Raw genomic sequence first — 15,283 nt, forward strand, 5'->3', positions numbered from 1 at the left:
ATAAAGCCCCTTTCCAGAGCAGGCCTGGGGTGCTAGCTGATCACCCCTATTTTAAGTGATACCTTGGTTAAATGAGTTCTTCTTATATCCTAATTCCTTTGGAAAAAATCCAGGATAGATACTAGTGACAACTGGTTTTGTTACAGCTGTTAAGGTGAGGCTCCAGTGTTTCTGTTTTTATTTTTGTTTTCAATTTTTATTTCTTATCTCACTTTCTACACCTCATCACATTATTATATACATATATTATAGATATACACCATACACATACTAAATATGTATATATACATATATACATGCATTTATATTCATACATACATATATGAGTGTGTGTTATGTATATGTGTGTGTATATATATACATATGTAGTATTTTCTACTCTAGGCAAAAAAAATTATACTAATTTTTATGTCATTAAACACCCACTCTATTGTAGCATAACAGTAACATACCCAGAGTAAATATTTAAAAATATTTGTTCAACATAGTTTGCTAATAGGAAAGGATTCGTGTTCATTAAGATGTATAATTACTTTCATACCATATGCTGTTCTGATGTAAAAAAATATTTGATTTTTGAAGGTGATACCTATGATTTCAAAATTAGATCACATCCAATATCCCATTCTTCTAAACATACAACATGCTTTATGACTTTCACTCAGAGTTTGGGGATGGGGAAAATGTCACTGGCATCCCTAAAACTCACTTCAAACCTTAGCTATATATTATCATGTTTTCCTCCTCGGTGGACATAATGGTATTGTCTCTCAGCATTTTCAGTGTTTGCATTGAATCTTGAAAATATCAAATCAACATGTTGGGGAAGAATGAGGATATACTATATACCTTGGACAGCAAATCACCATGCTTAAGTCGCAGATATTGTGCAAAAGTCTGGGCACCAAGAAACCAGGACCAGCTATGTGGAAGGTTACTGGGGCTGGGGCAAGCATGGAGGGGCTGATATATTGGGAATCTCTTAAATTGCACATTCAAACTAGCTCATGCAAAAAAGGATATTAACACACATAACTGAAAAGTCCAAGAATAGTACTTGTTTTAAGGCATTGTTAAAACCAGGCAACCAAACCATGTTACTAGGACTTTGTCTCTTTCCATTTGGGGGGCAAGCTCATTTCACGTGGTGAGAAAACAGTCATCATCTGTGAAATGCATTCACTTGTCTAGCAGTCCTACCAGGAAAAAGGTTTTTTTCCTGCTATCTCTGGCAGAAGATTCCATGGGAGGACTGGCTTAAGTCACATGCTCATGATTAAGTCTATCACTGTGTCCAGAAGATGTATGGTCTAATTGGTGAGGGCTGGTTCTTGTATCTATCCTATGATGAGGAGAAGAGGAAAAGATTCTGAGTTAGCTCCATTAAAACTAAACAGCATAGATTAAACATAAGAAAGAGGTAGTCTATTGCCAGAGGAATGGAAAGGATGCCAGGTGGGCAAGAAAAACAGACGTCCACTGATAAGTAATGTTATGAGACAGTGGTCCGTGGATAACTCCGTTGTTTTAAAAGTGAGAAGGTCAAAAACATGTGCCAAATTTAAATCACTTAAAGTAAAATTTGTGATTACAATTTTGAGAGAGATTCATTCATTTCCATTTATTGAGAGCCTACAAAATGCCAGGCAGTGTCTTAAGAGATAGAAAGAGCAACAAAACAAAGAAAGTTCTTAACTTCATGAAGTTTATAGTCTAGTGATGGAAGATAGGTGAATAAAGCAATTGAGCAATTAAGTAAAGGATACAGTATTTTAACGGAGATATCTTTACTTGGAATACTTTCACAGGAAAGGGTGATAGAAAATATTGAGCAAGCTGGTTATGGGAGGCTCTGATGAGAAGTTGATATCTCAGAAAAGACTTGAAAGAGTCACATGGATATCTAGGGAAGAGGATTTCAAGCAGAGAGAACAGAGCGGGCAGAAGTGTCAAGAGTGGAGCTAGCAGGGACAATGAGGAGGCTGCTGTGGCTGGAATCTCTCAGTCATCATGGAGTGACTGAATCAAGACTTGTGAGTGTCCTGAGGCCATTGTTACCCCAAGTTCATCATTGGGTGGATATGTGTCTCCCTAGGTTCTCAGGGAAATAATTCTCCCTCTTCTTGGACAAGTGGTGCTGGGTTGCAACTTGGAGCTCCCATGAGAAGTTTGCAAAACCAAAGGAAGGGAAAAGGAGGTAGAGAGTGACAGGTGAGAATCAAAGCCCTTTCATTCATTTATTCATTAACCTATTCATGTGTTTTTAAAGCACTTGTTTTGTATCTGCCTGCTATTTTCAGACACTTGGGTAACCAGAATACAAGACTAAGCAGGACAAAAATCTCACACCTAAGCAGTTTGTAGTCTGGCAGGAATCATTTATGCAGACAGGGTAGGCTATGTCAGGGAGGGGAAGGCAGGATTCCTAGGTCCAGGCTGGTAGGAGGTCAGAAAGTTGGCAAGGGCAGGACTGCAGAGCACTGCTGGTGACCCCAGCCCTAAGGCAGAGGCTGCCTTCCCTCTGGGGTGGAAATGATGCTTAGAGCCTTCCCTGACTCTTGCTGCTGTGAGAACTGAGACCCTGGTTCTTCTTTTCTCACTCTGCCGCTCCACATCACCCCTTGCTTAATGAACACTCCTGGGTTTCTAGGTGCCATCCCTACTCTTCTCCCTAAAGGAAGAAGGGGGAGGACAATGAGGGTAGAAAAACAAAAAAGACAGACCCCAAACACTTCCTTTTGTTTCTACTCTGCATCTTTTTTCCCCCAATATGGTGGGGAATTTTTAAAAAGCATAATTCTTCCCTCTAGGCTTAAAAAAAATTATGAGAGAGAGAGAGAGAGACCTTCTTTTTACTTTGATGCATAAGATGAAATATCCATCATCTTCCTATCTATAGTTTAAAAATAAGTTTGTACCCATGGTGCACAGTCAATGAGCCCTTCATGAATATGAGTTTTGAAGTGACTTGCTTCAAAACTGTACTCTCTCCAGCCCGGGGATAAACACAGCTGGGATGGGTGGTGAAAGCCTTCTAGGCATTGCAAACTGGTGGATTGGTTTGACATCCTGGTTATTCTTGTTTATTGTTTAATTTATTTTCAGACTATTTAGGTAGGTCATGAATTCTTCAGTTCGTCCCAGCCCCCACCAGCTTGGAACCACTCCATTGTGTCTATATCTCTCAAAAGCAAAGAAACTTCTGGGAATATTAGACATTTAATTTTCAGGTCCTCATGAGCCAATGCCACCCACGAGCCTTCCAGTCCCTGGGTATCACCAAGACCTCACAAAATCACAGCTGCCCAGCCATAATTAGAAAACGTTCTTCTAGAGAACATGATTCTAGCATTCCCTTTGTGAGCAGCAGGGCTGGGGTTAGTGTGAGGCGAGTGAGGTGCATCAAAAACATGTGTGATCAAGATGAACAATATCAATATTTAATGCAATATTTTAAAAATCAAAATGAATGTAAAAAATGTCTACAATAAACAGAATATTAAAATTTCAAAAAAAATTTTTGTTTGTTTTTGCTGTGTGTTTGTTTCATGCATTATTGCACAATGGCACCATTCCTTCCCCATCACCCCTCAGCTCCCTGGCCTGGCAACGTGGCCCATGTCCACCAGCAGGCAGGTTGATGAGGCTGATGATGGTGTACCCACTGATTGGGTGACAAAGGCCTTTCTACATAGTTATGTTTTTTATTGGAGAGCTTTTGTTAAACTTCCCATCTGGTTCAAAACACAGAATGGAGAAGAAAGATGGCGGCAAAGTAGAAGTACGTGGAATGCATCCCTCTCTACAGACGCATCAGGAATACACCAAAAGATGCAATAATTCCCACAGAGAACCAGCTGAACACCAGAAGATGACCTCGGACACAAGAAAGGACTGCAAAGATCCCAACATAACTGGGACAAGCAACCTCTGAAGTCTGGACTACTCCATCAGAAGTCAAGTAGGAGGCTCTGGGGAGGGAGCACTGAATCCATGATGCTAGACTACTAGGGAGTCCTCAGACACAGGGAAGATTAACTGTAGAGAACTCTCACAGAGCCCTGTATCAAAGTCTAAGACCCGGTTTCACCCGACTGTTTGCAACTGCCAGTGCTGGACACCTCACACCAAACTACAAACAAGACAGGAACACAAACCCACCCATCAGCACACAGACTACCTAAAGCCATATTAACCTCACAGATACCTTAAAACACACCATCTGACATGGCCCTGCTCATCAGAGAGAAAAGACACAGAGCCACACAGTGGAAAGCAGACAACAGACCCCCCAACCAAGAAGCCTACTCAAGACACTGGATGAACCCCACCACAAGGGGCAGAGGGCAGAAATAAGAGGAATTACTACTAGGTAGCATAGGGAAAGGAGACAGCAAATCCTATAAATTAGACAAAATGAGAAAACAAAGAAACACCATGCAGGCAAAGGAGCAAGAAAAAAAAAAAAAAAACCCACAAGAGCAAATCAATGAAGAGGAAATAGGAAAATTGCCTGAAAAAGAATTCAGAGTAATGATAGTAAAGATGATCCAATATCTCGATAACAAAATACAGAAAATACAAGAAACAGTTAATAAGGACACAGAAGAACTAAAGAGCAAACAGACAGGAATGGACAACAAAATAACCAAAATTAAAAATACTCTAGATGCTATAAACAGCAGAATAACTGAGGCAGAAGAACGAATAAGTGAGTTGGAAGATAGAATGGGGGAAATAACTGCCACAGAGCAGGAAAGAGAAAAAAGAATAAAAAGAATGGAAGACAGTCTCAGAGACTTTGGTGACAACATGAAGTGTACCAACATTCGAATCATAGGCATCCCAGAAGAAGAAAAAAAGAAAGGGTCTGAGAAAATATTTGAAGAGGTTCTAGTGGAAAACTTCCCCAACATGGGAAAGGAAATTTAATCAAGTCCAAGAAGCACAGAGAGTCCCATACAGAATAAACCCAAGGAGAAATACACCAAGGCACATACTACTCAAACTAATGAAAATTAAACACAAAGAAAAAATGTTAAAAGCAGCAAGAGAAAAGCAACAAATAACATATAAGGGAAAACCCATAAGGATAACAGCTGATCTTTCTGCAGAAACTCTGCAGGCTAGAAGGGAATGGCAGGATATACCGAAAGTCCTGAAAGAGAAAAACCTACAGCCAAGAATACTCTACCCAGCAAGAATCTCGTTCAGATTTGATGGAAAAATCAAAATCTTTACAGACAAGCAGAAGTTAAGAGAATTCGACACCACCAAACCAGCCTTACAACAAGTGCTTAAGGAACTTTTCTAAGTAGGAAACACAAGAGAAGGAAAAGACCTACAAAAACAACCCAAAACAATTAAGAAAATGGTAATCGGAACACACATGTCAATAATCACCTTAAATGTATATAGGTTAAATGCTCCAACCAAAAGACACAGACTGGCTGAATGGATACAAAAACAAGACCCTCTGTATGCTGCCTATAAGAAACCCACTTCAGACCAAGGGACACATATAGACTGAAAGTAAAGGGATGGAAAAAGATATTCCATGCAAATGGAAGTCAAAAGAAAGCTGGAGTAGCAATACTCAAATCAGACAAATTAGACTTTAAAGTAAAGACTATTACAAGAGACAAGGAAGGGCACTACATAACGATCAAAGGATCAATCCAAGAAGAAGATATCACAATTGTGAATATCTATGCACCCAACATAAGAGCACCTCAATACATAACGCAAATGCTAACAGCCATAAAAGGGCACATTGACAGTAACACAATAATATTATGAGACTTTAACATCCCACTTACATCAATGGACAGAACATCCACACAGAAAATTAATAAAGACATACAAGCTTTAAATGATACATTAGACCATCTCGACTTAATTGATAATTATAGGACATTCCATCCAAAAACTACAGAATACACTTTCTTCTCAAGTGCACATGGAACATTTTCCAGGATAGATCATATTTTGGGTGACAAATCAAGCCTCAGTAAATTCAAGAAAATTGAAATCATATCAAGCATCTTCTCAGACCACAATGCCATGAGACTAGATATCAATTACCTGAGAAAAACTGTAAAAAATACAAACACAAGGAGGCTAAACAATATACTATTAAACAACCAAGAAATCACTAAAGAAATCAAAGAGGAAATCAGAAAATATCTAGAAACAAACGACAATGAAAACACAACAATCCAAACCTATGGGATGCAGCAAAAGCAGTTCTAAGAGGGAAGTTTATAGCAATACAGTCCTACCTTAAGAAACAAGCAAAATATCAAATAAACAACCTAATCTTACACCTAAAACAATTAGAGAAAGAAGAACAAAAAGAACCCCAAAGTGAGCAGAAGGAAAGAAATCATAAAGATCAGATCAGAAATAAAAGAAAAAGAAATGAAGGAAACAATAGCAAAGATCAATGAAACTAAAAGCTGGTTCTTTGAGAAGATAAACAAAATTGATAAACCATTAGCCAGACTCATCAGGAAAAAAAAAGGGAGACGCAAATCAACAGAATTAGAAATGAAAAAGGAGAAGTAACAACGGACACCACAGAAATACAAAAGATCCTGAGAGACTACTACAAGCAACTATATGCCAATAAATTGGATAACCTGGAAGAAATGGATAAATTCATAGAAAAGTACAACCTTCCGAGACTGAACCAGGAACAAATAGAAACCATGAACAGACCAATCACAAGTATGGAAATGGAGGCAGTGATTAAAAATCTCCCAACAAACAAAAGCCCAGGACCAGATGGATTCACAGGCAAATTCTATCAAACATTTAGAGAAGAGCTAACACCTATCCTTCTCAAACTCTTCCAAAATATAGCAGAAGGAGGAACACTCCCAAACTCATTCTACGAGGCCACCATCACCATGATACCAAAACCAGGCAAAGATGTCACAAAAAAAGAAAATTACAGGCCAATATCACTGATGAATATAGATGCAAAAATCCTCAACAAAATACTAGCTAACAGAATCCAACAGCACATTAAAAAGATCACACACCATGATCAAGTGGGGTTATCCCTGCAACGCAAGGATTATTCAATATACACAAATCAATAAACATCATACATCATATCAACAAATTGAAGGATAAAAACCATATAATCATCTCAACAGATGCAGAAAAAGCTTTTGACAAAGTTCAACATCCATTTATGATAAAAACTCTCCAGAAAATGGGCATAGAAGGAAATTGCCTCAGCATAATAAAAGCCACATATGACAAACCGAAAGCCAACATCATTCTAAATAGTGAAGAACTGAAAACATTCCCTCTAAGAACAGGAACAAGACAAAGGTGCCCACTCTCACCATTATTATTCAACATAGTTTTGGAAGTTTTAGCCACAGAAATCAGTGAAGAAAATGAAATAAAGGAATCAAAATTGGAAAAGAAGAAGTAAAACTGTCACTCTTTGCAGATGACATGATATTGTATATAGAAAACCCTAAAGAAAACTGCTAGCTCTAATTGATGAATTTAGTAAAGTAGCAGGATACAAAATTAATGTGCAGAAATCTCTTGCATTCCTATACACTAACAACAAAAGAGCAGAAAGAGAAATTAAGGAAACTCTCCCATTTACAAATGCAACAAAAAAGAATAAAATACCTAGGAATAAAGCTGCCTAAGGAGGCAAAAGATCTGTATGCAGAAAACTATAAGACACTAATGAAAGAAATCAAAGATGATACAAACAGATGAAGAAACTTACCATGTTCTTGGATTGGAAGAATCAATATTGTGAAAATCACTATACTACCCAAAGCAATTTACAGATTCAATGCAATCCCTATCAAATTACCAATGGCATTTTTCACAGGACTAGAACAAGAAATCTTAAGATCTGTGTGGAAACGCAAAAGACCCTGAATAGTCAAAGCAATCTTGAGAAGGAAAAACAGAGTTGGTGGAATTAGGCTTCCTGACTTCAAACTATACTACAAGGCCACAGAGATCAAGACAGTATGGTACTGGCACAAAAATAGAAAGGAAGATCAACAGAACAGAATAGAGAACTCAGAGGTAAGCCCAAGCACATATGGGCAGCTTATATTTGACAAAGGAGGCAAAAATATACAATGGGAAAAAGACAGTCTCTTCAATAAGTGGTGCTGGGAAAACTGGACAGCAACATGTAAAAGAATGAAATTAGAACACTTCCTAACACCATACACAAAAATAAACTCCAAATGGATTAAAGACCTAAATGTAAAGCCAGACAGCATAAAACTCCTAGAGGAAAACATAGGCAGAACACTCTATGACATCCATCAAAGCAAGATCCTTTTTGACCCACCTCCTAGAAGAATGGACATAAAATCAAGAATAAACAAATGGGACCTAATGAAACTTAAAAGCTTTTGCACAGTGAAAGAAACCATAAACAAGACAAGAAGGCAACCCTCAGAATGAGAGAAAATACTTGCAATGAAGCAACAGACAAAGGATTAATCTCCAAAATATACAAGCAGCTCATGCAGCTTAATACCAAAAAAGCAAATAACCCTATCCACAAATGGGTGGAAGACCTAAATAGATATTTCTCCAAAGAAAACATATAGATAGCCAACAAACACATGAAAAGATGCTCAATATCACTAATCATCAGAGAAATGCAAGTCAAAGCCACAATGAGGTATCACCTCACAGTGGTCAGAATGGCCATCATCCAAAAATCTAGAAACAATAAATGTTGGAGAGGGTGTGGAGAAAAGGGAACCCTCCTGCACTGTGGGTGGGAATGTAAGTTGGTACAGCCACTATGGAAAACAGTTTGGAGGTTCCTTAAAAAACTACAAATAGAACTACCATATGATCCAGTAATCCCACTCCTGGGCATATACCCAGAGAAAACCATAATCCAAAAAGAAACTTTCACCGTAATGTTTATTGCAGCACTATTTACAATAGCCAGGACATGGAACCAACCTAAATGCCCATCAACAGGTGAATGGATAAAGAAGATGTGGCACATATATACAATGGAATATTACTCAGCCATAAAAAGGAATGAGATGGAGCTATATGTAATGAGGTGGATAGACCTAGAGTCTGTCATACAGAGTGAAGTAAGCCAGAAAGAGAAAAACAAACACTGTATGCTAACTCATATATACAGAATCTAAAACAAAATGGTACTGATGAACCCAGTGACAAGGCAAGAATAAGGATGCAGATGCAGAGAATGGACTGGAGGACACGGGGTTGGGGGGGCAGGGAGTGAAGGGGAAGCTGGGACGAAGTGAGACAGTAGCATAGACATAAATACACTACCAACTGTAAAATAGATAGCTAGTGGGAAGTTGCTGTATAACAAAGGGAGATCAACTCGATGATGGATGATGCTTTAGAGGGCCAGGACAGGGTGGGTGGGAGGGAGTCGCAGGAGGGAGGGGATATGGGGATATATGTATAAATACAGCTGATTCACTTTGGTATACCTCAAAAGCTGGTACAAGAGTGTAATGCAATTATATTCCAATACAGAGCTTTAAAAAAAAACACAGAATGATATTTTAATAAGTGTATACAGAATTACACATTTTTCTTTTTTTAAATTAATTAATTTTATTGGCTGTGTTGGTTCTTTGTTTCTGCACAGAGGCTTCCTCTAGTTGCGGCAAGTGGGGGCTAATCTTCGTTGTGGTGTGCGGGCTTCTCATTGCGGTGGCTTCGCTTGTTGCAGAGCACAGGCTCTAGGCGCATGGGCTTCAGTAGTTGCAGCACATGGGCTCAATAGCTGTGGCTCACGGTCTCTAGATCTCAGGCTCAATAGTTGTGGCGCATGGGCTTAGTTGATCTGCGGCACGTGGTATCTTCCTGGGGCAGGGATTGAACCCATGTACTCTGCCTTGGCAGGCAGATTCTTACACACTACGCCACCTAGGAAGTCCTACACATTGTTCTTTTTACCTCAGGCTTCACTAGGGCACTGGAAAGCAGCAATGGAAACCATGAATTTTAAAATCCTCTCTTATTTAGCAGTCTGATTGAAAACATCTCCAGGGACTTCCCTGGTGATGCAATGGTTAAGAATCTGCCTGCCAGTTCAGGAGACACGGGTTCAAGCCGTGGTCCGGGAAGATAACACATGCTGTGGAGCAACTAAGCCCATGTGCCACAACTGCTGAGCCTGAGTGCCACAACTACTGAAGCACACGTGCTTAGAGCCTGTGCTATGCAACAAGAGAAGCCACCACAATGAGATGTCTGCACACCACAATGAGATGCCTGTGCACTGCAATGAAGAGTAGCCCCTGCTCACCACAACTAGAGAAAGCCTGTATGTAGCAAGGAAGACCCAATGTAGCCAAAAATAAATAAATAAATTTATTAAAAAAAAATAAAAAAGAAAACGTCTGCAGGGTGGAAAGCTGTTTACAATATAATACCTACAGCATAAGCCTATTTTAGCCTTAAGTATATATCTATACACACATGGATATAGCTTAATAGACAAGTGGAGAATACATGGGAAGGGAGGTAGGCAGATATCTAGCAGACATGCTACATGAAGCTGTATCTCTAAATGTTAAGACACTCAATTCTGGGTGGTAAACTGTGGGTTATTTTTAACCTCTTTTTGTTTATATTTTTTACATTTCCACAATGAAAGAGTATTATTTGAGTAAACAATAAAATTATTTTAAGGTTCCATAACAATCCCATGTGCTTTCATAGCCTGATTATATGTAGTTCAATGTTAACTGGCAACACTTTTCTTTGTAGGGAGGCATCTCACTTCATCAAAGATGTACTTAGTAAGATACCATCTGTGACACTAAATATGCTGTAATTACCAACAAGGACACATACCTGTGAAAAAACAAATCAAATAACAATCTGCTAGAAAATGTACATTCAAAATGTCCTTGCCCCTTTACTAGAATTCTCCAAGAATATTTAATGACTCATCATTGTCTTGGCTATATCCTTATCCTCATTTCCTTTGTAAATTTCTTTCTAGGAAGAAGGACAAAATTGCAATTACATTGGAGTAAATATGTGACTGAATGAGGTGGTGAATGTGCATGCAGACTTTTCCTACATGATAGGCAGGCATGAGGAAAAAGTGAGTTTTTTTGAAATAAAATAAGCCCACATTTTTAATGTTCATTAGCTAACATTTAGCTAGAAGGGTCACCAATCATTAAATTATTTTTATAGGCAACTTAGCAGAAGCTGTGTTTCCATGACAACAGACAATGTATGGAAGATAAAAAAAAAAAGTTAATGAAATTTGTGGGGATCTTAATAATGCTCTATGGAAATCATTCATTAATCTGATTTTCCCATTGCTCAGGATTCCATGCCAACTGCAGAACCAGCTTTCCTGGGGTGGGCTGATGTCAGAAATAATGCATTTTTGTGAGCTCCAGCGTGCCTTTCCCTAGGGAGTTGAGATAGAGTTTGGTAATCCCCCCTCAGTCTCTCTTATGAGCTGAATATGGGAAAAGACTATTATTAGAAAACAAAAAACAAACAAAACCTCAAAGGAGCTACAGAAAGTGTAGGTTTGTTCAGAATAGCAGGCACAGGTTTTATCCTCATTCTCTTCTGGAATACACATCAGCAGGTTTGCTCATGAATTAAATGTTGTGTGAGAAAAAGAGGAGTCAGGCTGCTTTCTAGATTTCTGAACTAAGACACTGGGGGGATGATGGTGGAAAAGGTTGAAGGATGAACAAAGTGTGAGTAGGGCAATGGGAATAAAAGGTTCTATTTTAGAAACCTCTTCATCTTCAAAGAGATCAAACGTATTACATCATGCCTGAAATTTTAGACCTAAAGAATATGCCTCAGTCAAAAGAATTTACTTCATGCAGACATGGCCATGGTTTTGCTGTCAATTGAATATTGGGTCTGGTGCCCAGAATATCACTTATCACCACCTGAAAGAATCACTTGTCAATGTTGAAGCCTTTTTAACTTGCCCTTAACTTAGTTTTTATTTTTTAAACAGTAATCCAGACGTAGATGTTTTAGAATCATCAAATTCTGAACAGAATTTAGAATATACTTGTTTTTGTATCTTGAATGGTCTGTATTTTCCAGTATCACCTGACTTTGTGTGTGTAGTGTATATATTTGAGTCACATTGTTTTGTATCAGTGTGAGGGCTGCAGTTATCCTTGGCATGTCTTTTAGGATCATTACACGCCTCTCTGATGTGTCTTCCCCCATTTTTAAAATTCTATTAAGGAGACAAGATTTTAAAAATCAAATAAAAATAGATATTCATAAGCAAAAACAAAATTCCAACTCTGACACAACTAGTAAAATGACTGAACAGTGTATGTTAATATAGACTTAAAAGGTCATATGCTATTGCTTTCAGTAAGACTATGGATTCAGTGGAAGAAGTTTAGAATTATACTTTGAAGAAGATGAATGGTGCCAGGTCACAGGAATGTTGCTTTGAGGTATAGATTTGGGAAACAAATTAAAGCTTTTATCCTACCAGAAAAATGTTGGGGTAAAACAATTCCTAAAGAAATATCCTGCCAATATGGCTCCAACCCACGGATAACCTTTTCCAACACCTTTTCTCACATCTGATGAGACTATAATCAGATCAAGATTGAGTCTCAGATACTTGCAAAGTCTTCTGTGGAAATCATACCAACTCAGAATAAATTCAAAACTCTTAAATTGTTTTAATATGTTATTGATACTTTCCTTTTGACCTTTTTATGCTTTTCCTTATAGGTCTTTTTCCTTGTGATTTCTTCTTCCACTTAGTGTCAGGGACAAGGAAAAACCCCGTGACCGAGTAAGGACTCATCCTTCACGTGACATCAGCTTTTTTCAAAGCCTTAAGTGGGCACCAGCTCCACACAAAGCTGAGCAGAGTTACCAAGGTGTAGGTTGTATCTCCAAAGATCACTTATTTCCATAATCTTCATTATTTTGAAGGCTTTGACACAATTTTATCTTCCTTGTTGGGAAATTCTATGTGCAGATGAATGTAGAAAGCTGAAGGGAGTCCATTGACAATGCTTACCTATGAGAATCAGGGTCAGGGCAGAGTATGACATGTGAAGAATTCGTACCAGGATCGACTTACGAAATTTAGAGGGAAAAAGAACACCATTAGATGCTTCAAGATTTAGGAACGTTGCTTTGTTTCTCATGGGAACAGTTTACCTTCTAGTAGAGGGTATTAAAAAACAGAAACTGGAAGGAAATTTGAAAAGGATGGACCTGCTAAAAGTAGACCTTTTCTTTATATACTGTCACTATTGGCAGGAACAATGATTATAACTAATCCAGAGTCTGACAGATGCCTTGTGTGGGGATAAGTCTAATAGAAGTTAATAAACTGAAAAAAAATTAAATGGACCAGGTCAATGCTCGAGTTAAAAATAAATTATCTAAACAAAAGCCTAGGAGTGTCTAAGAGTTATGCATGTCTCTACATTATTTAACTTAGCAAAACCTAGAATAACTTTCCATCAGATACTTCTCCTGAGTCATGAAAATACTCTGGGGTGATCTTAGTAGAAGCAGTCTTAGTGCCTGATATGGGTTGAATTGTATCCCTTCTCCCCCAATTCACACGTTGAAATCCTAATCCCAAATACCTTCAGATGAGACCTCATTTGGAGACAGGGATTTGACAGAGGTAATCAAGTTAAGGTGAGGTCATTAGGGTGGGCCCTAATTCAATACGGCAAAAAGGGGAATTTTGGCTATAGAAATACCCAGATATAATGTGGGGAGACATAGGGAGAAGATGGCCATTTATAAACTGAGGAGAGAGGCCTGGAGCAGATCCTTCCCTCATAGCCCTGAGAAGGAACCAATCCTGTCAACACCTTGATTTTGAACTTCAAGCCTCCAGAACTGTTAGAAAATAAATGTCTGTTGTTGTTTAAGCCACCCAGTCTGTGACACTTTGTTACAGCAGCCCTGCAAAATAATATAGTGCCCAGCAGTCCCATCGAGGACCTACACCTTTGGTTCTGACTGAAGCCCTATGGTTTCATCCATCTTTTCTTTGTCAGGGTTGTTGATATCAGACTGGAAAGCCAGAGAAAAAGATAAAATGTAAGAACCCCAATGTGTGAAACCAAGTCATGAAGTGGAACAGAAACACAGAGCCACTGGAGTTTGATTACTCTCATGGTTTATTAATATTCAGATTGAAAAAGGAGCCTCAGAGCCGCAAGTTAATGCTAATTGGCACATTTGCTTTATTTATTTATTTTCAAAACAAACTGGGTTTTTGAATTTTTTCCTTTTTGTTCATTCCATCACATTGAAAAGGAGGAAAAGAAAAATGGTTTTGAATTCACTTGATATTTTGGACTCCTCAGATGAACGGAACATTGCACACACACTTGGAACAGAGAGAGAGAGAGGAAAGTGGACTCCCACAGGGCCACACGCACCAGATCAAAAAACTTGGATACAGTGCAAGAATTTCCCAAAATGATTGGATCATCATTACCAAAAACTCGCCATAACAACACCAAGAAACAAAAAATGTTTAAGCCACACTGTTTGACTTGGGATCTTTCCTGCTTTTTTTTTTTTTTTTAAATGTTTGCCACACAGAGAGAAAGAGGGCTAGTGGGTGGGAGAGGAAAGACTCACAGACGTGAGCAGGACAGGAAGGGAAACTTCAGAGTGGAGTTGAGAAGAGGGTGGGGAGTGACAGGGTTCAGGAGAGGGGAGAGTGGGGACTTGGAAAGCCATTTCTTAAAGTTCAGGCATGTTCTTGGTCCGCCTCGCGTTCTTCTCCTTTACCCTCATCCTGCCGGGCACTTTCCTTAGGTTTGGTTTCATCTACAGCTTCTGAGGAAGAAAACAGATGGGGTGGGGGCGGGGGAAGGAGAGTTAGTATTTTGTCTCATCTGTTCAGATGATAATGCAATGCATTTCTTCTTTCCATACCACTTCATAAAAGATTGAAGATAAACAGAGATTATTGGTATCTCAGTAATATAATTTCCAGATTCAGAAGAGTTTACCCCCAGAAAGTTGTTCAGCAACACACAGGGAAGAGCTTAGGAACAAAGCCGTGATATTGTGGGCAAGGAGTTCACTCAAGGGAAACTACCACGGTGTTTAATCTCTCAGCCTTTCAATCAAGGTATCCACACACCGGGGGTCCAAAACGATCTTCTATTTCTTTTGCATCAATGTCAGATTTATCATGACAGATACTTTATGTGGGTCATTCAACATCCATTCCAACTCTCTCATCTCTGATTTCTAGTATTACAAA

General features: G+C 38.7%; 1 protein-coding gene across 1 annotated transcript in view; it reads right to left on the reverse strand.

Moving 5' to 3' along the window:
• Positions 1-14,157: 14,157 nt before the first annotated feature.
• Positions 14,158-15,283, reverse strand: part of GAP43 (growth associated protein 43) — a 93,505-nt gene continuing 92,379 nt past the window's right edge. Inside the window, exon 3 of the mRNA XM_057697487.1 lies at positions 14,158-14,850. Coding sequence (XP_057553470.1) covers positions 14,762-14,850 — 89 coding nt within the window. The 3' untranslated portion in view covers positions 14,158-14,761. The remainder of the gene's footprint in view (positions 14,851-15,283) is intronic.

The sequence above is a fragment of the Hippopotamus amphibius genome, chromosome 10 (assembly GCF_030028045.1).
Source record: "Hippopotamus amphibius kiboko isolate mHipAmp2 chromosome 10, mHipAmp2.hap2, whole genome shotgun sequence".
NCBI lineage: Eukaryota > Metazoa > Chordata > Mammalia > Artiodactyla > Hippopotamidae > Hippopotamus > Hippopotamus amphibius.